Raw genomic sequence first — 27187 nt, 5'->3', positions numbered from 1 at the left:
ATCGCTAATGTAAATAGTATTTATTTTACAATTATAGGGCAAGAGATGCACGAGAAAACGCGGTTGCAATGTAATATATTTAACGACGCGATGGTGTTATGGAGAGTGCCGGTGTTAGGGTGTGCCGGACTTTAGGTGGGCTGACTTATTGCTTACCTAATAAGGTTTTACCCAGCCCCTGGCCCAGCGCCGCATAACAGTTATTCTCACCGCCTTCCGGAAGAGTATCACGGCTCTCAGTTCCACATCGGCTTCCAGCAAATATCGGGCATCACATATGCCTACAGTACTAGGTAATTGTGCCAAGGGCACGATTCTCCGGAGAGTGATACTTACAGCTTATAGTGTGCTTCCAAACTGCTCAAGCTTGCCGTCGCATCTTGGTCCGCACTGGAACCGTCTCCAAATCGTGTCTGGGACGGCGAAGCTCCAGTTGCAACCACTTCCCCTCTCGCGGCTCGGCTATCTCTCCGGTAGATGCATCCAGCCTCAGACCGTACCTACCCGCCCCATGTAAACTGCCACGGTATCAAAGGCATTGCGGCAAAGGGGTGCTCCCGATATCTGGCAGACGGCACGCGTGTTTGGCGGAGAGCTCGAGCTGTTTGCCTGGTCCAGTATCGACATTCTTTTTGGTTCAAGTTTCAGGCCGGCTGAGCTTCGCTTTAGCCACCTGTCATCCGGGCAGATCTCTTTCGCCATGGACAATAAGTTCTCGTCTCTGGGCAGACTGCCTCGGCCGGACCCCCTGAGCGCTGTAGCTGGGGCCTCCAAGGCTTCCAACCCCCTCACTGCAAAGGTGACAGCCATTTTGTCCACTTCCTATTCCGATGTCGAGTTCCGCGAGGCTCTATCCCTCCTTGACGATCGAGGCATCGAAAACAACGCGAAGACTAGACGTCAGATCCGGCTAGACATACACAAGGAAGTCATCGACAGCAACGGAGCCATCATCGACGAGTTTGGGCATGTCGCCGAGGTTGGTTAGCCCTTGAAGCAGTTACAACGTGGCCTTCTCCTAACAGCCTGTACCAGCAATTGCGTCTCATTAGAGCCATTCTAGGGAGGCTGAATGCAGGGTACGATGCCATGAAGAGTCAAGTCATTTCCGCCCACACTGGGACTCTCCCGGTGCTCACAGAGGCCGCATCGCTCCTCCAACAAAGAAGCCAAGTGGAGACAAAGCAAGAAGTCTCAATTGCCTTCAGGGACCACTTCGTCATGTCCGACGCCGAAGTTGCAGCCCTGACCTCGACTGCGGAGCCGGTGGACGACAGGTTCCTGCAATATCTTTCGAAGGCGAAAAGAATCACTCAGGACTGCGAGATACTTCTCGGCTTCGAAAAACAAACGCTTGGGTCCGACTTGATGGAGCAGACGTCCAAAAACATCGACTTTGGCTTCCAGAAGCTCTACAAATGGGTCCAGCGAGAGTTCAAGTCGCTGAATCTCGAGAATCCACAAATGAACTCGGCGATTCGGCGCGCTCTACGTGTGTTGGCAGAGCGCCCGTCCCTGTTCCAGAACTGCCTCGACTACTTCGCCGAGGCACGGGAACGTATCCTCTCGGACGCATTCCACATTGCACTGACTGGTAATGGATCATCGGGTGAAGAGGATGATGCGTCGCTCAAACCCATTGACCTCGTCGCACACGACCCCCTCCGCTATGTGGGCGACATGCTGGCATGGATCCATTCGGCAGCTGTCAACGAGCGCGAGGCCCTGGAAGTTTTGTTCGTCGCAGAAGGCGAGGAACTCGCGAAAGGGATGAAGTCGGGCCGCGATGCCGAGATCTGGCGCCTCGTGGCTGACGAGGCTGACAAAGGCGAATTCAATGCGCTCAAGGCGCTCAACGATTTGGTTGACCGGGATGTTGCGGGCGCGTCCCGCGTTCTCCGTCAGAGAGTAGAGCAGGTGATACGCTCCAACGAGGAGACTATTATGGCCTACAAGCTGGCAACGCTCATCGTTTTCTACCGCGTTACGTTTCGGAAACTCCTTGGACTCGGCTCCAATCTGTTTGAATGCGTCCAGAGTCTTGAGAAAGAGGCTTTGCGGCAGTTTCGGGCCCTAGTCAGAGACCACATCGCTGCTCTGCAAGTTGAGTTTCAGCAACCGCCATCAGAGCTTGGCCCGCCACGCTTCCTCAATGACGCACTCACGCAGTTGGAGGCAATAATAAAGACTTTCGAGTCGTCCCTTGCCGCATCTGAGGACCGCGAGGGCGAGTTCACAAACGTCCTTTCTGAAGCATTCCAGCCTTTCATGTCGGGATGCGAAAACATGGCAATGGCAATTGAGCTACCAAGCAATGCAATATTCCTTATTAACTGCAAGCTCGCGGCGGCCAAGATACTCGGCAGTTTCGATTTCACGGATCGTGAGGCGGCGCGGATTCGGGAAGGGATAAGCAACGAAGCCGCGAAGCTTGTTACATATCAGCACGACTTTTTCTGCGACGGCTCGGGATTTGGACCGTTGCTGGAAAGAGGCCAAGGCGTTTCGGACGAGGCCGAGAAGAGGTTGAGCAAGGAAATGCTCGAACGGGCAAGTCGGCAGCTGGACGAGTTCCTACCATCGGCGTTGATGGACGCCATGGAGAATTTGAAACATTTGCAGGACCTGGCGCTTACACGTGAGATCACGGAAGCGGCCGCAAACCAGTTCTGCGAGGACTTCCAGACGCTTGAAAAGCTAATTGAGGAAATGGGCAAAGAAGGAGGAGAGAATGATGAGTCCGGAATACGCTCTGTGTTCCCGAGGACAACGGCCGAGATTCGGGTCTTGTTATCCTAGGTTTTGTTTTCATAATGTTAAATATAAAAGAGTAATGGTATATAAAGGAGCTTCTGATTCCCACCGCGAACAAATCTTCAATACAAATTGTCCGGTCCTAAAGTAAAGTATGTATAAGTGGGTAAAGAATATGATCACCCTCACCCTATTACGCTAATACGTAGTTATCATTAAAATCCTTTAATAGGCGTGTCAGGGCGGTGTTGTGGGGAAAGGTAGGGAGGGGCGTTGCCTGGTCGGCACTTTCGTACAGTACTCCTTTAGATTGCAGCGGCCCCACGGGCAAGCATTTGATCGATATTAGGCAGCCGCTTGTTATCTTACGTCACCAATCGCATCACATCTAACCTCCCGCCGCATCACCCTGTTTCTTCCCTACTGTGCGACTATCCCTTGGGTGGTGATCCGCTGGTATGCACTCTCCTCTCCCCCCTCCCTTTTAGGAACCAGTGTCTCTCGACTAACCCTTCCACCCCTAACCATAGCGGGTAGGCCTGCTCAGCACTCGATCTGTTGCGCTCCTCGAACTAGCAATCGGGACCGCTCTCGCGGCTTCAAACAGACGTGTCACCCCGACCCAGGCCCTGGCTCCTGAGCCGGACGTGTCCTAACCTTCACCCCCCATGCGGAGTGTCCTCTCGACTCCGCGCGTGTGTATGTGACTGCCCCAGCACCAGGGCGCCAAGTTCTCGGCCGTTGAGATCAATGCTTGTTCAGGCGGAATGCGCCTGCATCCCCTGCAATGTTGCGCAACAGGCCCTCCAACGTCCTCCAGAAGACATACGATGACAGTTACCTCAGCTGCTCGACCGCTATATACTATGAGAGCCAGGTTTGACCGCGGGCCCGTACTGACCGTGACTTTGTTTTTGATAGCTAATGTCGGGCTTAGGGAGACGAGCTCGAGGCCATGCGCCACTGGAGAAACGCCCTCGAACATATCCACGAGAGCCGTGTCACAATTTCTGCTTCTCGACGTGGGTCTCAGACAGACACTGAGAAGGCCCTCGTGGGTGCCATCAAAGAGCTAGAACTACAGTGCAAAGAACGAATAGACCTCTTGGAGGCCCTGCGTGTTTCGCGACAAGAAGTACAAGTCACAACATCCGGTGAAAAACGCTCACCGCGACCTACCTTAAACGATTCAACAAGCTCAATCAAAGGATCTATTGGTCAAGGCACTATTCCCGCTGCTGCGTGGCCCGACCTTTCGCGGCCGCCGTTACCGCATCGTCCTTCTCTTCCGGCACGAATGTCTTCTGAGAATGCGGTCGTTGGCGGCGGTAGCGGCGGCGGCGTCGTCGCTACCGAATCCCCTTCGTCTGCGAGCTCCCCGCATCAGTGGTCAGACTCCAGGTTGCCATCCAAGGACGACCAGGCAGTTCGTTCTTCGAGCCCTGAGAAGCATACCATGAGAACCACACTTCGCTCTGGTAGGGCAGGGGAAAAGCCCTCGAAACCAGCACGCAAATCACCCACGTCGGTAGCTGAGGGCCCAAGCAAAGCCGCTACGCTGGCATGGAGTTCTCTTGGCCCTCGAGATCGGTTGCGCAAAGCACACTCCTCCGACAGCGGCCCTTCGGCTTCAACATCGTGCCCCCGTAAGTCTTCAGACCGACCTCGGAAGCTTGGAGCATTTCAGCCACAGTGGGATAGTCATTCAAGACGCTTGGTCATACCTCGCGACTCTGAAACCTCACAACACAACATACCGTCATCAAGCGCCCCGCGACATTTGGAGGAATATCCAGACTCCAGGCCTTCCCTCCTCTCGGTGACTGCAGCATCAAGCGCCTTGAATTCCTCGTCAAATCAGGAGCTTGCTTCCTCAGCTCGGCTACCGAGCCGTGTGATTAACAACCCCTCCTCGCGAAGCGCTCCAGAGGCGGAAAAACCATCGAAGCCACCACCGTACGCCCACACCAACGGCTCTAAAGCGACTGATGAGCCAACCGAAACTCGTCAAGAGAAGTCTGGAGACGCTACTCCAGGTCGGCAGCAAGCTGCTACGAGGCGCCCAGTACAGACAGCCCGACTAATCGGCGTTGCCCGAGATCGCGAGAGCGCCAATCGAGCGCAATCAGACGGGCTGCCAAAAATTCGGCAGGTGTCCGTATCCAGCAGCTCGGAAGATGATTCACTAAAGCTCGGAAATAGACCGTGGCGTGCCAAGCAGAGAGAGCTCGTCGTCAAGGATGACCCTGATTCGGCGTCTTCGGCGGAGCTCACCAAGGAGGAGGATCTAAGTCACTCGACCGGGAAGACTCGAAATGCTTCTATCATCAAAAACTTACCCCCAGGTATTGATGAAGTAGCGGCCAAGCAAATCCTCAACGACATAGTCGTTCAGGGAGATGAGGTTCACTGGGGAGATGTTGCCGGCTTGGAGATAGCCAAGAATGCGCTCCGGGAAGCAGTTGTCTACCCGTTTCTGCGGCCGGATCTATTTATGGGACTTCGGGAGCCGGCTCGGGGCATGCTGCTCTTTGGCCCACCGGGAACAGGAAAGACAATGCTCGCGCGCGCCGTGGCCACCGAGTCCAAGTCTACCTTCTTCTCCATCTCGGCAAGCAGCCTAACAAGCAAGTATCTAGGAGAGTCGGAGAAGCTCGTCAAGGCTCTGTTTGGTCTCGCCAGGGCGTTGGCGCCCAGCATCATCTTCGTCGATGAGATTGACTCTTTGTTGTCGCAGCGATCCGGTTCAGGGGAGCACGAGGCAACGAGGAGGATCAAGACCGAGTTCCTCATTCAATGGAGCGACTTGCAGCGAGCAGCGGCTGGGCGAGACATCACCGAGAGGGACAAGGAACGCGGCGACGCTAACAGAGTCCTCGTACTGGCCGCCACAAACTTGCCGTGGGCAATCGACGAGGCCGCCCGACGAAGATTTGTCCGACGACAGTACATACCTCTTCCGGAGCCCCGTACTCGAGAGACACAACTTCGCACCTTGCTGGGGCAGCAGAAACACAGTCTCGCGTCAAATGACATACAGAAACTAGTGAACTTGACGGAAGGTGAGCTGCAATCTCCATTGCGAAACCATTGAGTAGGCCGACTGACGGGATGCACGCGGCAGGCTTCTCAGGATCCGACATCACGGCACTGGCGAAAGACGCCGCCATGGGCCCATTGCGGTCGTTGGGTGAGGCTCTCCTGCACATGACCATGGACGAGATTCGGCCAATTATGCTGCAGGACTTTGAGGCAAGCCTCGGCACGATCAGGCCAAGCGTCAGTAAAGCTGGACTGAAGGAGTACGAGGACTGGGCCAAGGAGTTCGGTGAGCGAGGGGGCTGAGCCAAACAGCAGGCTGCCACTATGATGGCTTAGAGGGGCGGCGCGTCTTGTGCTTTAGAGCGTCGTGTCCTCACCAATTTTTCAACAGCGCTACGTCAAACGTCGATGACACCGAAACGAGCTTGTGTGCGGTTGAATCTGCCGTGTAGAAACGACTTGGCATGCAGTTCCACTAGTGTCGTACCAGATATATTACAAGTCACCTCTTCGGAGCGTCCAATTACCGCGGTAGAGGCAGACGACCTTGTGGTCCGAACGGGAAACCACCGGACGGTCATTCTCGATCCATTTGAGCTCCGGCAAAGTGAGCTCGCCCCCCTTAATCCACTTCACTCGACGAGTTTTCGGTTGTTTGCAGCCGTTCTCTCGTCGACTCTGCCTCTTTCCTCACCCCTTTGCCGGCCTTCTCATCGTCCTCGGTCCTCCTGACGGCCTTACGCTGGTCCTTTGCGGCTTTCTTGGTTTCCCGCTCAGTTATCCTTTCCTCCAATGTCGGCACTGGCGGCCGCTCCTCGATCGGGACACCATACGGGGCGATGATGTGCTTGACGACGTGGCGCTTATGTTGTGAGGTGGGCCAGCCAGGGACGATGGAGATGACATCTCCCGTTCTCAAAGAGGAGTTTGGATCGTGAACGAGGTAGTGTTTGGGATCGGCGAACCACTGCGGCGGCGAGATGAGGATGTGCCCAAGAGACGGCCGAGGCTCTGCAACAAGTCGCACATACCTTATTGACGACTTTATTCCACTTTTGGCCACCGACTCGGACCTTGACAGTCTTTTGCATGAGACCGGCAGAAACGACGACCCCGTGGAGCTCGCGCGTGACACGGCGCGCGGCCTTGGCAACCGGCGATGACATGGTCGAGTATAGGAGATGGTGCTCGTTTCGCGTAGGAACGCGCGCCGTTTAAGAATTCCCTAATTGATTTGTCCCTGAACACTGCAGTCGCGTGGCCGCGATGCTGGTCGATGCGACACTCCGGCATCTGGGAGGCTTTTGCCGCTCCACTGAAAGCCTCGTGACACCCACCGCCTTCTAGAATAGGCACTGATTCGCCCTTCCTCTAAGTAGGTAACGTAATCTACTAGGGGTCCGCCACCCCCTAAGGTCCGCCACGTAGTTTACGATTCTTAAGATAACTTTATCTAGAACTATAGTAAAAGCGTCGTTAAGGTTAATTTTAACGCTCTTATAGCTAGCGGGCTTTAAAGCTTTAATTTTAGCTTTAAAATAGTCGTTTTTAGCTTTAAAGGATACTATAAGACTATTCTTTTAATCGATAGCTCGCTTAGCCTTAGTAGCTACTATCTTAAAGCTATAATTAATACCTATAAGATTACCCTCGTAGTATAGTAGTTATATACCTAAGAAGCCTACTAGCTATAATGCTAGAGTTAGTTTAAATCCGGCTAGGGGTATAATTAATTTTTAGTTAGACTAGTAGACTACGCTAACCTACTTATTAATTAGCTAATTAGCGCTTTTAGAAGCGCTTATAAATATACTAGTAGTCTAGCCCTACTATAAGTAGGCCGGCCCGGACCTCGCCTACTTAGACCTAGCAACGAATTTATTAGGACCTCCCCCTAACCTCGGTCTAGGCCCCTTAACCGGGAAAATAAAACCTAGGGCCGATACTAGTAACTTAATAAGTACGGCGTAAAGCCGGTGCGATAACCTAACTACTAGCCCGGCTAAAGGCCGGCATTAATAAAAAAAATAGCCTGCTAAGCCTTATAACGGAAAAATAAGGTTAAGCCTAGGAAGATATTATTATAGGATAAGGTTAAAGTTAATTATATAATTAACTATTAACCGTTAACTAAAAAACGCTTATACTACCGATTAACGCTATATACCCTATATATATAAAGGAGTTACTTTTTAAGGTTACTTTATAGTAGAGCTAATATAATTTTAACTAACTATAATAATACCTAAGATAGCTAGTATAAGATTCCTATATATTATAACCGCGACCTAGTTAGTATAAGGGCGGACTAGCTATAAAAGAGGGGAGGGTTTTCTTTTAAGTACTTTAGTTTTTTCCTCTTATTTAACGTCGAAGTTTTAGATACCTTTAAATAGGTTACTAGTATAATCTTAATAATAATAATACTTATAAGATTTTAGTTTAAAAGATCTAGCTATCTTTAAACCTCCTTACTATCTTAAGGAGTTTATTATTCTTTATTTTTATTAATTTTATTAGTCTTAAGCTTCTTAAGTATATATAAGATATCGTTTATAGCTTATAGCTTAATAATATATTTAAGGGCGTAATTAACGTTTATAAGATAAATCTTAATAGCTTTAAAGCTAGCTTAGATATTCTCTTTTATAAAAGCTAGTAATAAAGCTATATTATATACTTAAAGGAAGCGTTATTTTTAATAAGGCGCTATAATTATAAAGTTAATAAGCTTAGTAAGCTATTAATAATAAAGCTCTTTAAGAGGTATAAAAACGCTAATATTAAGTAGCTATATAATATATAATTAGTATAAAGATAAGAAAAAGAGCTATATATAATATTTAAAGGCTATATATATATAGCTTAAGCTTATATATAATATAGCCTTATTAAGGATTAAGATCTTTTATAATAAGGCTATTAAGGGCGCTATTTTTAATAGAAATATAGCTTTAAGCTATTTAAAAGTAATCTTTATATTTAACTAACTAAACTTATTATATTTATAAGCTTAAGAAGGGAATTACTATAGAAACTACTACCTTTAAATATTATATACTTTATATATATTAATTAATACTATTACTTATATTTAAAAGGTAGCTATTATTTTTTTATAATAGTTATAAGCTTAGGTAAAAGGGTTACTTTCTTAAGAACTTCTTAATAACTATTATAAAGTAGGTAAAGGTATATATATAAGTACTATTTATAAGATAATATTAATAAGCTATATAAAGCTCTTTTATATATAGCTAGCCTATATATATATATATAAGATCTAGCCCTTTATATATAATTATATAGCTTAGGCTATAGCCTAAGCCTATAACTTATAGTAGTTAAAGACTTTTATATAATACCCCCTTTTAAGCGCGGCGTAGCGCTACCTTATTAATAGCTTTTATACTATTAAGCTTATACCGCTAGCTTTACTTTACCCTTTCCTATTAATTATACTAGCCCTACTAGCTTTATTATCCCCGCGCTTATTAGCTTAGGTAGCTAGAACCTAGCTTTATACTTATTAGCTAGCTAGCTATTTAAATAAGAGCGTAACTTATTATATATACCCTTAGGTAGCCGGCGTCCGGCCTAGACCTATATAAGCCTTAGGTTACCTATCCCTTTAGCCTTAAGTAGCTTCCTTTACTAAGGGGTATATAAGGTAGTATTCCCTTTTTTTTTAACTATAATAGTAATAGTAATAAGTAAGTTTTACTTTACTTAAAGTATTAGTTTATTCTTAGCTATATAAGCCGCTCTATTAATATATACTTATAGTAATAGCTATAATAATAATAATAGCTTTAATAATAATAATAATAATAACTTTAACTAATAAGTTCCTTACTTTATAAAGTAAGAGGCTATAATTTATAATACTAACTATTATAAGGTAGGTAAAGGGTTATACTATAAGTACCTTTTATTATATTATAATAATAATTTATATAGGATTTAACTTTATACTATACTTACCGCTACTAAATATATATTTATATATATAGCTTACCTTACTTAGTAACGCTATTAGCTAAGGTCTAAGCTAATACTTAGACCTATACTAAGGGTAAATACCCTTATATAAGGTCCTTACCCCTCTCTCTATAAGCGGCCCCTTATAATATTAATCCTATACCTTAGTATATAGCTAGGAGGTAAATAACCTATTAAGGCGCCCTTATTACTCTTTCCTCTTAACTATACTATTATTATTAGTATTAATAGTAGTAGCTATAACTATAACTATAAGTCTCTTAGCGCCTAGCTTTACGCTACCGCTTATATATAAGCTAACCTATACTACCGCTAGTTATTTAAATAATTTAATATATCCTCCTCTACCTTATCTTACTTCTCCGCTAAGATTAATAACTTTATTAATCGCGCCCTCGCCTCGCCCGCTACCCTACCTACTACCCCCGCCGCCTTAGTCGCGCCTACCACTGCTCCGCGCTACCTACTATCTAGCTTCTCGGCCGTTAACTTTACTACCTACGCCGCCGCCGCCCCCGCTACGCTCTCTACTACCAGCCGCCCTTAAGGCAGCTACTTCTTATACGCCCGGGCTAGCCGTGCCTATAAGGTTACGCCGCCTATCCTTACCTATACTACTATAGCTTAAAGCGCTATAGAGCTAGGTAAGGACTAAAATAAGGCTAAGCGCGCCTTAACCGCTGCCGCCGCCGCCTACTATAATTTACGATTCCTTAAGCGCGCCGCCCTTATACCTAAGTATATAAGCTCCCTTTCCTATATTCCTTACGGCGCTAACTCTCTCTCTCTTAAGGGCACTATCGCCGCCGCCTTAGCTACCCCCGCTACCTCTACCGCCGCCGCTGCCTTTACTACTACTAGCACCGCTACCGCCGCCGCCGCTATCCTTAATACCGCCGCCGTCGCCGCTTAGCTAGGTAGCCTAAAAGGCCGGATCCGCGCCCTTAAAGCTAGGGCCGCGCTTTATATTAAGGAGGAGGATAAGAAGGAGGATAAGAAGGAGGATAAAGATAACTATTTAATTATCGAGACCTTATTAAAGAAGAAGGCTTACTAAGCCTAGTCTATATACCCTTAAGCGCGCTTATAAGGGCTAATATAATTTATTTATACTACCGCTAACTATTATAACTATAGTTAGCGGGCTATAGGAGAGCTAGCTACGTTTATATAATAAGGTAGCTCGGAATAATAGTTAAGACGAGAAGTTACTTAGGCTTAGCTTACCTAGAGTATACGTAAGCTAAGTAAGCCTTATATAGATAGATTACTACTTAAGAATATAGCTTATAAGTAAGCTATAGTAAGCTATAAAGGGGATTACGGCTAGGACTATAATCTAAGGATAGTTTCTATAGGTATATATAGCTACCTACTTTTACTCCTTTAAATAGATAGCTTAATAGCTTTTAATATAGATCTTTATTATAATTCTATCTTTAATTCTAATTACCTAGTTATAGTTTATAGTCTATAACCTTTAACTTATTACTAACGTAATATACTTATTATTACTTAGACTACGCCCTATTATATCTATTAATATAAACCCCTTAATAGGTTTATCCCTTAAGAATAATACTAGTCGTTATATATTAAAAGCTCTTATTTAGTATAATACTATATTACTCTAAGTAATATCGTAACTATTAATATACTTATATAGTAAACTAGATTAACTAACTCTAAAGCTATTATATTACCTTAAGATATAATACGTAAGATTATTACCTTTTAATATAAGGTATAGTTACTTAGGAATAAAGAAAGTAATAGATAAGTTAAGGACCTTAGAGAAGTAGTTAAACTAAAATAGCTAAGACTATTTAACGGTACTTATAGTATACTTTAAGACTTTCTTACCTAACTTAAGGCCTACTATTAGTTTTACCTTATAAAACTCTTAGACTTAGTCGAAAAGAAAAGGTACTTTATATAGGAAATTATTTATTTAAAATAGTACTCGCTTAGTTTAGACCTATTATAAGGGACTTTCTTAATAATTAACTAGCGCAATAAGATAATAAGATAGATAAAGTCTTTACTAGTTTCTAAGGATTTAAAGAAGCTATTATAAAAGTATTTAAAATAAATAATAAAGAATAAGAAGCTAAATAAAAACTCTAAGAACTTTAATAAAGGATCTTAATATTAGATTATATTACGAAGTTCTATTAAGTTACCATAAAGCTTAATTAAGATAATAAACCCCTTATATTATAATTCTATAATAAGCTTAAAGAAGAAGTTAAGGATAAGCTTTATAAGGAAAATCGACTTAATAACCTCTTAGACTATACTACTATAGTAGTATAAATCGACGATAAATAGTATATATAACGCTAAGAAAAGAAATAAGGAAGAGGAAACTAAAACCCTTCCTATAAGAATAATTTTAACTAATACGCTAACTATAAAAAGAAGCGCGAAACTCTTATTACCTATACTTATATAACTAACCTAGGTAAGATAGATCTAGATATAATATAGAAAAGTAAAAGAAAGTATTTTAATTATAGGAAACCTAGATATTACTTTAAAGAATATAGATAACCTTATAAAGAGAAGAAAACCTATTAAATATTAGCCTTAAAAGGTAAGAAATACTTAAACGCTATTAATAAATAGGAACTAAAGTATAAACTCTTTAGTTAGACTATATATTATAACGATAAATATATAGTATACTTAAGCGATAAGAACGGTATTAAATAGCTCTTAAAGCTATTAAAGAAAACCCTTATAATAATATAATAAAGGGATCTTAAAATATAGAAATAAGTTAAATTTATAAAACTAAAATACCCTTATCTTAAAAGAGTCTCTTAAGACTAAATTAAGAAAAATAGTAAATAATTCTAGGAAGATATATAAAATAAAAATCTATAATAATAATAGGTAGTCTATTAATAATATAGTAAAGAAGATATAGATATAGCCCTTATACTTATAAAACTTAAATAATAATATAAGGAAGAATAATAAAGTATTAATAATATAAGCTTTAAAGAATAAGAAATACTTAGAGAAATAAAAGATAAGAATAAACTTATATTACTACCCTTATTACTAAGGGAAAATACTATAATTAAAGAATATACTTTATACTTTAAAGAATTTAAAGAAATACTTAAAATTAAAACCTAATAAATACCTTAAATTCTTATAGAAAACTAATAAGCTATATTAATTCGATATTAACTAGTACTATATAAACGAGACTATACTATAGCTATTACTATAGTCGATACTTTTATAGCTTTATAATAAGAATAGTAACTATAAAGAGAATTTAAAGATAATCTATAAATACTACTTACTTATAAGTACTATAAATATATTTTATAGATATTATATATCTACTTAGATTATATAATATACTTTTAAATAAAGGTATAATATAACGCTTTCTTAGTTAGATTTAAAGGATAAATACTTTCTAAACCCTACTTAAGTATAAAACTAAACTACTAGAAAATTAATTAATACTACTTAAATAACTAAGTTATATTATTAAAACCTAATTATAGTACGCTACTTAAATACCGCGATAATTATAGTTTATTAATAAGATATCTTTTAAAGATATATAAAATCTATAAATACGCTAAAATAAAGGAATAGTATAACGCTACTTACTTTAAAGTATTTAAACCCTTAATCTTTTAAAGACTTTATAATAAGTTAAATATAATAAAGAAGATTATAATAAATATATATACTTAAACTATAAAGTTTATAAATATAAAAAAGTATAAGTATAATATAAATAATATAATAGTATATTAAAAAATAATTAGTAATATATATAAAGGCTATAAGCTATATTCGATTAAAGGAGAATTAATATAAAAATACTATATATAAAATAGAAAGATATAGAATAAAAACTTAACCTTTAGTATAAAAATAAATAGAATTATAAAGTATAGTATATAATTAACTATAAAGTAATATAATATAAATAATATAGCGTTAAGAAATAAGAAATCTTTAATTAGTTATAAGAAATTAGTCTTTTAAGCCTTAATATAATACTATATAACGAAAATATAAAGAAATAATATTAATAATAAATTAAAGAAGAATACCTAAATAAAATAAATAAGAACTAAGTAAAAAATAAGGTATACTATCTATAAAAAGGCTATAGACTAGTATAATATAATAAGATCTAAGGACCTTATATATAGTAATAGTAAGCTATAGTAACTAAATAATATTATATATTTAAATCGCGGGATATTATATATATATACTTTTAAATTATAGCGTAATAGGTAATTACGTTTTACTTAAAGTCGTTAATCGTTACTAACTTATATAAATATATAAGAAAGATCTATATAAACTTATAAATATTAAAGGAGAGGCCTTTAACTATAATAATAGAATTATTAATATAGAGATTAATTACTTTAATATTAATATCTAGGGCTATAATAAATAAGTTAACTTTAATATTATAAATATTAAAGAATATAACCTTATATTAAGGCTTTTATAGCTATAGGAAAGCAACCTATTAATTAACTAGAAAACTAGCTAGCTATATTAAAATAAAGATATAAGTTTCTAAGACTAATAGATTTAAAAGAAAGTAAAGTTTTATAATAATTTAGCTACTAAATAAGCTAAAAGGGATAACTATTTAAGTAAATTATTATAAGCTTTAGTAATATAAACGAAAATAGTAACTAAACTAATAGATATAATAAAATCGATTAATAAGACTTATATACTAACTAATATAGCTATATAACCTAGTATCTAATATAAATAAAATAAAGGATATAATATAAAGATTTAAAGAGTTATTACTACTTTAAGGAAAGACCTTAAATAAATTAAAAAGAGCTTAAGTTAAGAGAAACTAGCTCTTAAAAGAAAGAATAAAGCCTATAAGATAGAATAAAGAATATCCCTTAAGAATATTAGAAATATAATAAACTCTTTAAAAAAGAACTTAAGATAGGGTTACTTAAATATAGCTAATAAGACTATAAAATTTATTTTAAAGATAAAATAACGCCGACGTTTTATAAAATCTATAACTTAAATAAAAAATATTAACTATAGTAATAGCTATAGTATAGTCTCTTTTATATAGTACTAGTTAATACTAAATTAATATAGCTTATTAGTTTTCTATAAGAATTTAAGGTATTTATTAGGTTTTAATTTCAAGTATTTCTTTAAATTCTTTAAAGTATAGAGCGTATTCTTTAATTATAGCGTTTTCCCTTAGTAGTAAGAGTAGTAATATAAGTTCGTTTTTATCTTTTATTTCTTTAAGTATTTCTTATTCTTTAAAGCTTATATTATCGATACTTTATTATTCTTCTTTAAGTAGTTATCTAAGTTTTATAAGTATAAGGGCTATATCTATATCTTCTTTATTATATTACTTATAGACTACTTATTATTATTATCGATCTTTATTTTATATATCCTTTTAGAATCGTTTACCGTTCTTCTTAATCTAGTTTTAAGAGACTCTTTTAAGATAAGGGTATTTTAGTTCTATAAATTTAACTTATTTTTATATTTTAAGATCCCTTTATTATATTATTATAAGGGTCTTCTTTAAGGGCTTTAAGAACTATCTAATACTATTCTTATCGCTTAAGTATACTATATACTTATTATTATAGTATATAGTCTAATTAAGGAGTTTATACTTTAGTTCCTATCTATTAATAGCGTTTAGGTATTTCTTACCTTTTAAGGCTAGTACTTAGTAGGTTTTCTTCTTTTTATAAGGTTATTTATATTTTTAAAGTAATATCTAAGTTTCTTATAGTTAAAATACTTTCTTTTACTTTTCTATATTATATTAAAATCTATCTTACTTAGGTTAATTATATAGGTATAGGTAATAAGAGTTTTACGCTTCTTTTTATAGTTAGCGCGTTAGTTATAGTTATTCTTATAAAAAGGGTTTTAGTTTCCTCTTCTTTATTTCTTTTCTTAGTATCGCGCGTACTATTTATTATCGATTTATACTACTATAGTAATATAGTCTAAGAGGTTATTAAGTTAATTTTTCTTATAAAGCTTATCCTTAACTTCTTTTTTAACCTTATTATAAAATTATAATATAAGAGGTTTATCGTCCTAATTAAGCTTTAAGGTAACTTATTAGAACTTTATAGTATAATTTAATATTAAGATCCTTTATTAAAGTTCTCGAAGTTTCTATTTAGCTTTTTATTCTTCGTTAGTTATTTTAAATACCTTTATAATAGCTTCCTTAAATCCTTAAAAACTAATAAAAACTTTATCTATCTTATTATCTTATCGCGCTAGTTAGTTATTAAGAAAGTCCCTTATAATAGGTCTAAACTAAGTAAGTACTATTTTAGATAAATAATTTCCTATATAGAGTACCTTTTTAACTAAGTCTAAGAGTTTAGTAAGATAAAACTAATAGTAAGCCTTAAGTTAAGTAAGAAAGTCTTAAAGTATACTATAAGTACTATTAAATAGTCCTAGCTATTTTAGTTTAACTACTTTTCTAAGGTCCTTAACTTATTTATTACCTCCTTTATTCTTAAGTAACTATACCTTATATTAAAGGGCGATAATTTTATATATTATATCCTAAAGCGATATAATAGCTTTAAAGTTAGTTAATCTAGTTTACTATATAGGTATATTAATAGTTACGATATTACTTAGAGTAACGTAGTATTATACTAAATAAGAGCTTTTAACGTATAATAACTAGTATTATTCTTAAGGGATAAACCTATTAAAGGGTTTATATTAATAGATATAATAAAGCGTAGTCTAAGTAATAATAAGTATATTATATTAGTAATAAGTTAAAGGTTATAGACTATAGACTATAACTAGGTAATTAAAATTAAAGATAAAATTATAATAAAGATCTATATTAAAAGCTAGAGAGCTATTTATTTAAAGGAGTAAAATTAAGTAGCTATATATACCTATAAAGACTATCCTTAGATTATAGTCCTAGCTATAATCCCCTTTATAGCTTATTATAGCTTACTTATAAGCTATACTCTTAAATAGTAATTTATTTATATAAGGCTTACTTAGCTTATATATACTCTAGGTAAGCTAAGCTTAAGTAACTTCTTATCCTAACTATTATTCTAAGCCGCCTTATTATATAAATATAGCTAGCTCTCTTATAGCCCGCTAACTATAGTTATAATATCGCTAGCTTAAGCCTAAGGTTATAGGTAGTAGTTTCTCTTTAAGGGCTTAACTTATAAGCGCCTTTATTTACCTTAGCTCCCGCGTCGTAGCTATATAGCCGCGGTCGCGTTAGCTTATTAGTCTATTAGTTAGTAAGGTAAGTAATATTTAGTTACTAGGCTAGGCGCTAGTATAGGTTGCTCTTAAGTAAGGCTAGCTAATCGAAATTTAGTTAGCTAGCTCTATTAATTATAAATCGGTTCCTATCTAGCTATATAACTTCCTAATTAAGGGTATAGCGGCCTATATTTACCTTCTATCTTATAGTTATTAATTACGCGCGCTTAGCTTACGCCTATATATACCTACCCTCCTTCTTTAGTTCTATATATACCTCCTCCTATCTTTTTATTATCTATCTCTTTTATAGGCCTAACTACTACCTTACTTACCTTATTTCTATAACTTTAGGTCTCCTTAATACTATATCTAGTTCGCTTATTATCGCGTTATAATATTTAACTAGGAAGCTAACTTAAGTAGTAGTAGCTCGCTTTTTTTAAAACCCCCTTTTTATAAGAAAGTCGCTATAGTAGTAGGATTAAAGCGCTTTATCTTATATTTTATATATATTAAGCGTTTTATTAATAAGCTTACTTATAAGTCCTTTGCTAGCTATTAAAACTAGTCTTATATATATTAATCCTAGCTTTATCTTAAGTTAGTCTTACTTTTAATATTTTTACTAACTTTAATAGCTATAAAGGCTAAAGTATATATTACTTATATTAACTTTAATTAGTCTTATTACTAAGTAAGTAACCCCTTCTTATTATAGTACTATTTAAGTTTAGTACTAATTTATATTTTAGATTACCTTTAAAGGTAAAGAGGCTATTAATACCCTTTACTAAGTATAGTTTAAGGTCGATAGCCCTTCCTTTATTAAAGGTTTAGTATAAGAGTGCTTTTATTACGCTACTTTAAAAACTTATATTCGCGCTAGTTAAAAGGCCTTTACCGCTAAAGGTAAGAGTATATTAAGTAAGTCTACCTTTAGTTTAGCTATAGTCGCTAAGAATATAAAGACGCTTATATTAGCTTTTACTTATTTTATAAATAATACCTACTATATATATAAGTCCTTAGAGAAATACCTAGGTAAGTTTAGTAACGCTATTAAGACCCTAGCCTAGGTCGGGCTTAAGTCGCTCTTTATAAGAAAGTATAAGTAATAAGTATAGAATTAGGTAATCGATAATATAAGCTAAAATATTAGTTAAAGGAGTATAGGGTAGGATTTCGTCTAGAATTTATAACGAGTATATAAGGGGCTAAATAATATATTAAAAGAATAGCGTTATAAAAGATACTTATAAACTTACTTATTCTATCTATTACTCTTAGGGAAATCCTTTATCTTTTATAAACTATTACTCGCTTACTAGTAGACTAATTAGTTAGCTTTCTAGTATATTCTATAGTACTTAAAAAGCTCTATCTATAGTATATCTTCCTAACTTAGTAGGTAGTCTAATTATAGTATAATAGTTAATATAAGACTATAGGTTCTAGTATAAGTAGTAGATTTAACTAAAATGTTCTATGCCCTACTTATTCTTATATCGTAAATATCTTCGGAACCGCTAAGCTAAGATAAGTAATAGGGTATCTGTTTTACTTATAATTAACTTATGCATTTTATATATATTTTTATTTATAAGGATAGGCTTATCTTAACCTACTTTTCTTAGAGGAAGGTATAGATATCTAGTAAAGGTCTTTATCTTTTAAGGGTTATTCCCTTAAACTATATTATAGAGCCTTATTTTACTAGCTTATTCTATAAAGCCTCCCTATACCTATTATTTCTTTATAATAGTAAAATAGTAATATAAGGGTATATTCTTATACTCTTAGTTACTTAAAAGACTCTTATAGCGGTTAATAATCTTACTAACTATTTTTATCCTATTACTAGTAACGGCCTTAACGCTAAGGATAGCGGTTTTAATCTTACTAGTCTTACTAAGCTTATTCTAGCCTTAGTCCCTTTTAATAAATAAAAAGGTAAAAGTAAGGGTAAGGTAGTAGCCGCGTTTAAGGCCCTATCTAAGGCTAAGGCTAAGGTATCTATACTTATAGCCGTCGTAGAGCTAGCTTAGGAGCTAACTACGTCTCCTTCTAACGCCGAGCTATAGCCCGGTAGTTCTCTTAGCGCTAAGCCCGCCTTAAAGCGTCCCTATCTTACGTCGCCTACTAATCCTACTAACGCTCTTAACTTCGTTTAATAGTATCTTTATAACTATTATAGTTTAGTCTTAGCTAAAATTATCGCTAGTCTTAACCTTAACTAGATCTAGGGTTATAGTATAGGCTATAGTAAACGCCTCTATACCGCCGCTAGTATCGGTCCTACCTTAGTATAGACCCTAGTTATTACTTTATCTTATAAGCTAGCTATTTAAGCTAGCTTTAGTTTAGGTTTAAGGTTAAGTTTATTTAGTTATTATTAAGGTTCTTATAGTAGTAGTAGTTCCTATACTCCTTATAAGCCTTAGGTTACTCCTTTTTATACTTTATATACTACCTTAAGGGGGTCTTATTATTCCCGCTATAATAATAAAGTAAACGTTACTATTAATAAGCTAGGCTAGGGTTATAGTTTAAGGGGGGGCTAGTTATTAGCTTTATCTTAGTTTAGTTTTAGGTTAGGTCTTATTTAGTTATAGTCTTTTAGTAGTAAGTCTTATTTTATAGCTATTAAGGTTAGTTTAGTTAAGTTATATTAGTTTTATTCGGTCTATAGTTTAATTAATAAGGTTTATACTTAGTTTAGGTCTAGTTTAGTTAAAGCTATAGTCTTATAATTATAAGTCCTTTTCTTTCTTAGGTCGCTTTAATAAAGGAAGTAGTTAGCTAAGGTAGTTTTAGTTAAGGCCGCTTTATCCTTAGCGCGACCTTAGTTTTATTATCTAGTATATCTATATATAGCCTCTAAGCTAGGTCGAACTAGCGGAGCTTACCTAAGTAAAGGAACTATTATATTAGTAGCGCCGCTATCCTTTTCCCTTAAAGGCCTACTCTTATATTACTTATATCCTAGGCCTATATTAAGAGGGACTCCCTTACCTTTACTATTAATAGATAGTCGATTATTATATAGTAAATAGTATCTTATCTTTATTTATAGGTATATATTAGCGAAACTATACTAAGGACTTATTAGTTAAAAAAGAAGTTATTGAGCCCGATCTTTCTTATATATATCTAGGTAATTACTATACTAATATACTTAAGGAGGCCCTTATAATAGTTTAGCGTTATTACTTTATTAAACTAAAGTAAGAAGTTAATAAGGTAAAGGGTAGTTTAATATTATTAGATCGCGTCTTCCTTAGTATTTTATTAAGCGGCCTATTCCTTATTTAGCCTTTTAAGCGACTTAGCTTTATCTAAGAGGTCGTTTAATCTTATCTAGCTTTAGACCCCCCTTATCTCCTTTATAAGGGGGGGTCTACCTAAAGGTAGTGCCGCTAAGGGTCTACCCTCTTTTTAATATTACCTCCTTTTAAGTATACCTATGACCGCGTTAAACGTATATTAGATTTAGCCTAAGAGCCCTAAGTCCTTTAGCCTTTAAAGGGTATCTATTATTCTTTAATTTAAGTAAAGGTCGATTAAGGGTACCTATACCTTTACTTTAACTTAATAGACTAAGGTTATATAGTAGGCGCTTATTACTACTTAAAAGTAAGCTAACTAGTCTTAAGTAAGGTCCTATATAATTTTATATAGTTTCCCTTTTATAAGCGTTATCTTATAAAATATAATTATAGTATAAGAGATTAAGGACTAGATTACTTTACTATAGACTTCCTTAGTATATAGTAAGGTATAGCCCTATATAGACGCCGCGAGCCTAGTTAGGGCTATAGTCTAGTGCTTTAACTTTACTTAGAGTTATTTTAAGTATACTTTTTAGCGTAGTTTCTAGTATACTTAAACCCTTAATAAGCGGGCCTCTTAGACTAAAGTTACTAGGTCGGCCCTAAGGTAGACTAGCGTTATTATCGCTTATCTCCTTTATATAAAGTATAGTAATTTACTCTTTAATAGTTTAAAAGTAACCGCGAGCTTAGCCGCTTATTCTATATATACCCTTTAAGCTTCCTTTAAGCATACTACTATAGTAGCCTCGTTAGGTCTAATACTAACTATATTTATATTATCGGCGAAGCTAATAATATAAATACTATATATCGTACTAAGCTTTTTATATAAGGGGGTTATATAGTATAAAAATAAGATTAGGGATAAGAGGGAGCCTTAAGGGACTCCTATTAGTACTTAAGTTAGCTTTAAGGTCTTTTTATTAAAGTAAAAGGTCGATCTCTTATTACTTATAAAGCTTTATATTAAGCTTATAAGCTACCTAAGGTATCCCTTAAGCTTTAATTCCTTTATAAGCTTATTATAATTAACTATATTAAATACGCTTTTAATATCTAGCTATAAGAACGATATAATACCCTTTTAAGCCTATATCGCGTATATTAGTTCTATTACTAGTAAGATCGCTGCCTTTATAGAGCGTTTATTTTTATTCCTTATTTATCTATTTAGTAAGATACTATTTACCTTTACTACTCCTACGATCTTCTAAGCTAGTATCTACTTAAGTACTTTTCTTATTATAAATAGGAGGGAAATTAGTCTTTAACCTTATACTATATAGTAAGCGTCTAGCCTCTTACTTAGCTTTTAAATAACTACTATATTCGCGCTATAAAACTAACTAAGGAAATATAAGAGTTAAGTATAAGCGTTAAAGATTATAGCTAGTTACTAAACTAAGGCTAGGCCGTACTTCTTAATAAACCTTAAAGGGACGCTATTTAAACCTACCGCTTTCTAGCTTACTATCTTACTTAGCGCCCCTATAACGTTAGCTAGCTAGATCTATTAGTTAACTATAATAGTCGCCTTAGCTATAGGCCGGGGTAGCCTTTAAGTTATACTAGCCTTTAGTAAGAAGAACTTAGTAGCTAGTAGCTAGGCCTTCTTTTTAAAGGTTTTTATTAGTTAGTCCTTACCTTCCTTAACTAGCGGTAAGATATAAGTCGGTTTTAGTAATAGCTTACTATAAAGTCTTACTTACCTTTCTATATTTTAAAGCTTAGTATTATTAGCGCTAAATTCCTTTAAGAACTTATCTTAGTAAGCCCTTCTTACCTCGCGGATAGTTCGCTTTTAAGCTATAAACGCTTTATATAGGTCTTCTTAGTTTACCTTATTCCTTTCCTACCTATACTTCCTCCTTACTCTCTTAGCCTCCCTTATCGCCCTCCTTACTTTTAAGGTAAACTATATATTACCCTTAAGTAATACTTACCCTTAATATAGAACTATAGCTATCGCGATCTATACTAAAGTAGTAAAGATATAGTCTAGGTCTTTATCGATATCCTTAAGCGTTTAAAGTATTAGCTAGTATAGTCCTAGCTAAGATATAGTCTTAGCTTTAACTAGCTTTACTTTTACTTCTTTTTACCTTAAGGCTAGTTTAGGTACCTAGGCCTAAGTATTAACCTATAGTATAATAGTTTAAGGGATATAGTTTAACTTAGTTAAGTCTAGGTTAGGCCTAGTATACTATATTTTAGTTTCTAGCGTTACTTAAGCTAGGTTAATAATACTATCCCTTTAGCTATAGAAAAATCTTATATACTCCCTTTTTAAGGTAGTAAGTTTAAGTTATAGTTTTATTGCCTCTTATATAAGTTATATTACGCTATCTAAGGTTTTATTATATCTATCTTAAAGTAAGTAATATATATTAAAGTCCCTTATTATTACTATAAGGTACTTTAGTTCGATTATACTTAGGTTATATAGCGCTCTTACCCTCGCGGCCCTTAATAGTAAGTAAATCGCCTATAGTTTAGTATTATCCTTAAAAATTACCTTACTTTAGTTTAGTTTAAACTAAGGTAACTAAGTCCTTAGCTTAAGCTTTTTATATATATATAGCGCGTACCTCCCTTCTTTATAGACTAAGCTATAAGGCGCCGCTTTAAGGAGGAGGGGCCGCCTCTTAGTATACCTTTTACTTCCTATAGTACTATTAAGTTAAAGCCGGCTTAGTAGTAAAGCGCTAACTAAGCTAGCTTATATCTCTTTTATATATTTTAAAATAGTACTTTTAGTTATATATAGGTAAGGTTAAGGTAAAAGGGGTTATTTATATAAAGAGGGAGGCGCTTTATCTCTTAGCGCTTCTTTATTTACTATACCTATAAATATTATTTATACTTAGTTTAGCCTCCTTAGCCTTACTAGCTAGTAGGTATCTCGAGCTTAACCTCTTATCTTAGCGCGGTCTACTTAGTCCTTACTTTTAGACCGCGGTCGATTTAAAAACGCCCTAGGTTTTAATAGTAAGGAGTATTTATTACTTAGTATATATCTAAGTATTCGCGAACTATTAAGGTTAATATAAGTAGTTTTCCTTTACTTTTTCCTAGGCTTTATTCGCTATAGGGTAGGTCTAGGTCTATAATAGGTAGTTCCCTTAGTATAAGATATAGTTATAAGGGATTTTACCCTTCTTAGCCCTATATTTATCCTTACCTCTATTATATACTATACTCTTATATTAGCTATAAAGTTATATTAATATATATTACTCAGTAATATAGCTATATCTATAGTAGTTATAGTACCTTTATAGTTAGACTAACTTATTATAAGGTTTATATTAAAAGATCTATACTTTAAAGACTAAGCTTAAGTTATAAAGCTTATTAGCCTCCTTTAGGCTATTAACCTTAATAAGTATAGTTATTACTATCGATATCTTAAATTAAGGGTATAGCGCCTAGGCTTAAAGGACCTTAACTTTATTTACCTCTATAATCTTATAAAGTAATCGCTCCCTATTTACTATTATTACCCTTAAGGGAACGTTCTTAGTAACTACTATATATATATAGTAAGATTTTATAGCCTCTAGTTTAAATATAGCCTTAACCTAGCTTTAGTCCTTTTAATAGGCTCTCGCCGTAGTATTAAATATAACCGCGATATCTTTACTTTAAAAGTATCTCGCTATTATAGCGCTTATAGCTTTTAAGGCTATATTTACTACCTTTACTATATCCTTTAGTTCGCGGCTTAAGATTTTAAGCGGTGCCTTAATAAGGACTATAATAATCTTATATTTATAGCGCGGTAGGACCTATTTTACTATAGCTTTATATTAAGTTAGTCCCTTAGTCTCGGCTATAACTATAGCCTAGGTTCGCTTAGGGCCCCCTAGGCCTAAAGCGATACCTAGGTAAAGTTCCTTCTTAACTGCCTCCTTAATTATATCCTAGATTATTATCTTAAAGCTCTTATCTATATAGAGCACCGCTAATAACGCGCTACTAGCGCGGCTCTTTACCTTAAAGAGCTATTCGACTACTACCTATACCTTACTAAACTATACGCTTAAGATAAAGCCTATAAGTTCGTCGTATACTACTTTTTCTATAATATCGCTTAGCGCCTAAGCCGGTATTATATCGCTGCTTTAGGTTTATTAACTCGCCCTATTAGGGTATATAAATTTAGGTAGCGTCTCTTTACGCTATACGCTCTAATTAAGCCCGGTACGTTAAGGGCCGCTACTATATCTACCTACCCCTTAGCCTTAGTATAGTATCGTTACTAAGGGTAATTAATACTACTAAATTAATTCCTAGTATTAGTTAGTGTTTTAGTTACGATATATACTTACTATAGGCGTATATTAATTTCGCGAGAAGTTTTACGTTAGTAAGCTTATATAAGTAAAATACTATATACCTCCTTTACTTTTTTACTTTTTAAGATAAGGTTCCTTTAAGTATATAGCTACTATAGTTTACTTTTATAGTTAAGAGATTATTAAAGTCTTATTATAGTAGTATTAAAGCCTATAAGAATAAGTCCTTAAGGGCTTAGAACGCTTTTACTTATATAGGTTTTTAAGAGAAAGAGACTATATCTTTTATTAGCTTATTAAGCGGTAGTATAATTTATAAGAACCTTTTAATAAAGACTTAATAGTAGTTAGTAAAGCTAAGAAAGCTTTATATACCTTATTATAATATTAAAGTTACTTAGTTATAGATAGCTTAGATCTTAGCTAAGTTTACTTATATACTTATACTTATAATAATAATAAAGCTAAGGTATTTAATACGCTTAATACTAAATTTATATTTATTTAGGTCTAAGTATAAGCTATACTTTACTAAGTAGTTTAATACTTTTTATACCTTTTATATATAGTCTTTATAGCTCTTACTTAAATAAATAAGAATATTATTTATATATATAAATATAAACTTATTAAGGAAACCTTTAAGTACTTAGTTAATATAACGTTAAAATATAGCTAGGGTACTTACTAAGCTAAAGGGGGTAACTATCTACTTAAATAAGCTATATCTTATATAAAACGCTATCTTTTACTCCTCCCTATATACTATTTATACTTTATAAAATACTTAAATAACGTTAAGCTTTATAAACTACTTTATCTTTATTAGGTTATAAGGGTCTCTTTTATAAGCGGAAGGGGGTACCGGTCTAAGTATATAATTACGTTTAACGCTTAGTAGTCTACGTAAAAAGTAAAGTCCCCCCCTTAGCTTCTATATAAATAAGACTAGAGCCGCTACCTTAAAGGAGCTAGCCTTAATAAATCCTTTATTAAGGAGGTCTATAAAGGTCTTCTTTAATATTAATAGTTCCTCTTATAATATACTATATAGTAGCCTAAATAGTAAGGGAAGCTCCTTATTATTATCCCTTATATAAAGTAGTATTAAGTAGTTTACGCTTAGCTTATAAGGGTTTAACTTATTAGCCTTACTCTTTTAAAAGAGTAGTAATAGGTTATAAAACCGCGGTAGGATAGCTTATTATAGCTCCTCTTTTAATATAAAGCGCTTTAGTTATAGCGCTTTCTTAATATCTACTAAGCTAACTATATAGATTAATACTATAGCTATAACCGGCCCCTTTTACTTATAGATTTACTATATTATACTTATAAATACTAAGGCTAAGACTTCTTAAGCGTCTTATAAGTTAAGTAGGGCGTTTAGCGCTCCCTCCTTACCGCTATACTAGACCTAGGACTATATAGGGCTAAACTATAGCCTCCTCTTATATAGTATTAAATATAACTTTATATATATTAACTATAGCTTCCTAAGAATTAAGGGAAACTTAAGCTAAGGGACTATATATATTACTAATAGCCGCGGGAAGCTATTAACCTTTATAGCTACTTAAGTAATACCTTTAATAACCGCGCCTTTTATTATAGCTAAGGCGCCCTTTATATACTTAAGGTAAATCTTCTTTATTAATAAGTATAGCTTAAGGGCTTTTACTTTATTAATTATAATATAATACTAATAAACCTTATTTATAAAGGTAGAGAAAAGGTAAGTCTAGTTAATAATAACTAGTATTAAAGTAGGTTCTTCTTTAATACGCTTTACTAAGTCCTCCTTAGCTAGTATTAGCTTACTAGGCTTTAAGGCTTACCTTTATATTAAAGCTAAGCTTTTCCTTTTACTTTATATATAGTAAAAGTTCTCTTATCTCTTTTATTATTAGATTCTAATAAAGTATAAGTAACTTATATCTTTATTAGCCTTTTTATAAAGAGGTAAGGGTAAGACCTAACTATATATATACTTACGCTATAATATATATAGCGGCCCTCTTTATATTATTTATTAATTTCCTTATAAGGTACCTACTTAGCTATCTTACTAAACTATACTATTAGCGGAGCGGCTAAGGTCTTATTATTACTATACCCCTTAAAGTATATAGCTACTATTTAAACGTTACTATCTATATCGACCGCTAACTTAAGAGCGGGCCTAAGTATAAATAAGTTAAGTAAAGAGGAACTATCTAGCTTATTAGTCCCGCTTAAGGCTAAGTACTTATATAGCTTTTAAAAGTATAGCGTTTACTTATATCCCTAAGCTACTTTTATAAAGTAAGCTATATAGCCCTTATAAGTAGACGGTATTATAATAAAGATAAGTAGCTTTTAAAGTACTAAGGAGATTAAGTTTTATAGCTAGGTAAGCTTAGCGCTATCCTTTTAAGCGGTATTACCCGCCGCTTAGGTTAAGGTCTCTTTAAGTTTTAGTAAGAACTC

General features: G+C 35.5%; 3 protein-coding genes across 3 annotated transcripts; 2 read left to right on the top strand and 1 right to left on the bottom strand.

Annotated features, from left to right (window-relative positions):
* Window positions 1-700: 700 nt before the first annotated feature.
* HRG_11050 (conserved oligomeric complex COG6 domain-containing protein) lies at window positions 701-2799 on the top strand (the record flags this gene model as incomplete). The annotated part of the gene is made up of 2 exons (XM_044869520.1): window positions 701-979; window positions 1036-2799. The coding sequence occupies 2 exons, from the start codon at window positions 701-703 to the stop codon at window positions 2797-2799; spliced, it is 2043 nt and encodes a 680-aa protein (XP_044715471.1).
* A 742-nt stretch (window positions 2800-3541) lies between these two features.
* On the top strand, window positions 3542-6099 carry HRG_11049 (ATPase family associated with various cellular activities (AAA) domain-containing protein; the record flags this gene model as incomplete). The annotated part of the gene is made up of 8 exons (XM_044869519.1): window positions 3542-3631; window positions 3692-4232; window positions 4287-4400; window positions 4584-4790; window positions 4854-4912; window positions 4994-5580; window positions 5626-5816; window positions 5879-6099. The coding sequence occupies 8 exons, from the start codon at window positions 3542-3544 to the stop codon at window positions 6097-6099; spliced, it is 2010 nt and encodes a 669-aa protein (XP_044715470.1).
* Window positions 6100-6418: 319 nt separating this feature from the next.
* Window positions 6419-6962, bottom strand: HRG_11048 (ribosomal protein s17 domain-containing protein; the record flags this gene model as incomplete). Its single annotated transcript, XM_044869518.1, has 2 exons — window positions 6419-6763; window positions 6828-6962. 2 exons carry the CDS (start codon window positions 6960-6962, stop codon window positions 6419-6421), a joined length of 480 nt encoding a protein of 159 aa, XP_044715469.1.
* Between the last annotated feature and the right edge of the window lie 20225 nt (window positions 6963-27187).

This window comes from Hirsutella rhossiliensis, assembly GCF_020360975.1.
Source record: "Hirsutella rhossiliensis strain HR02 chromosome Unknown scaffold00018, whole genome shotgun sequence".
Lineage (NCBI taxonomy): Eukaryota > Fungi > Ascomycota > Sordariomycetes > Hypocreales > Ophiocordycipitaceae > Hirsutella > Hirsutella rhossiliensis.
The sequence above is the reverse complement of the archived record's forward strand: the minus strand, read 5'-3'. Positions and strand labels throughout refer to the sequence as shown.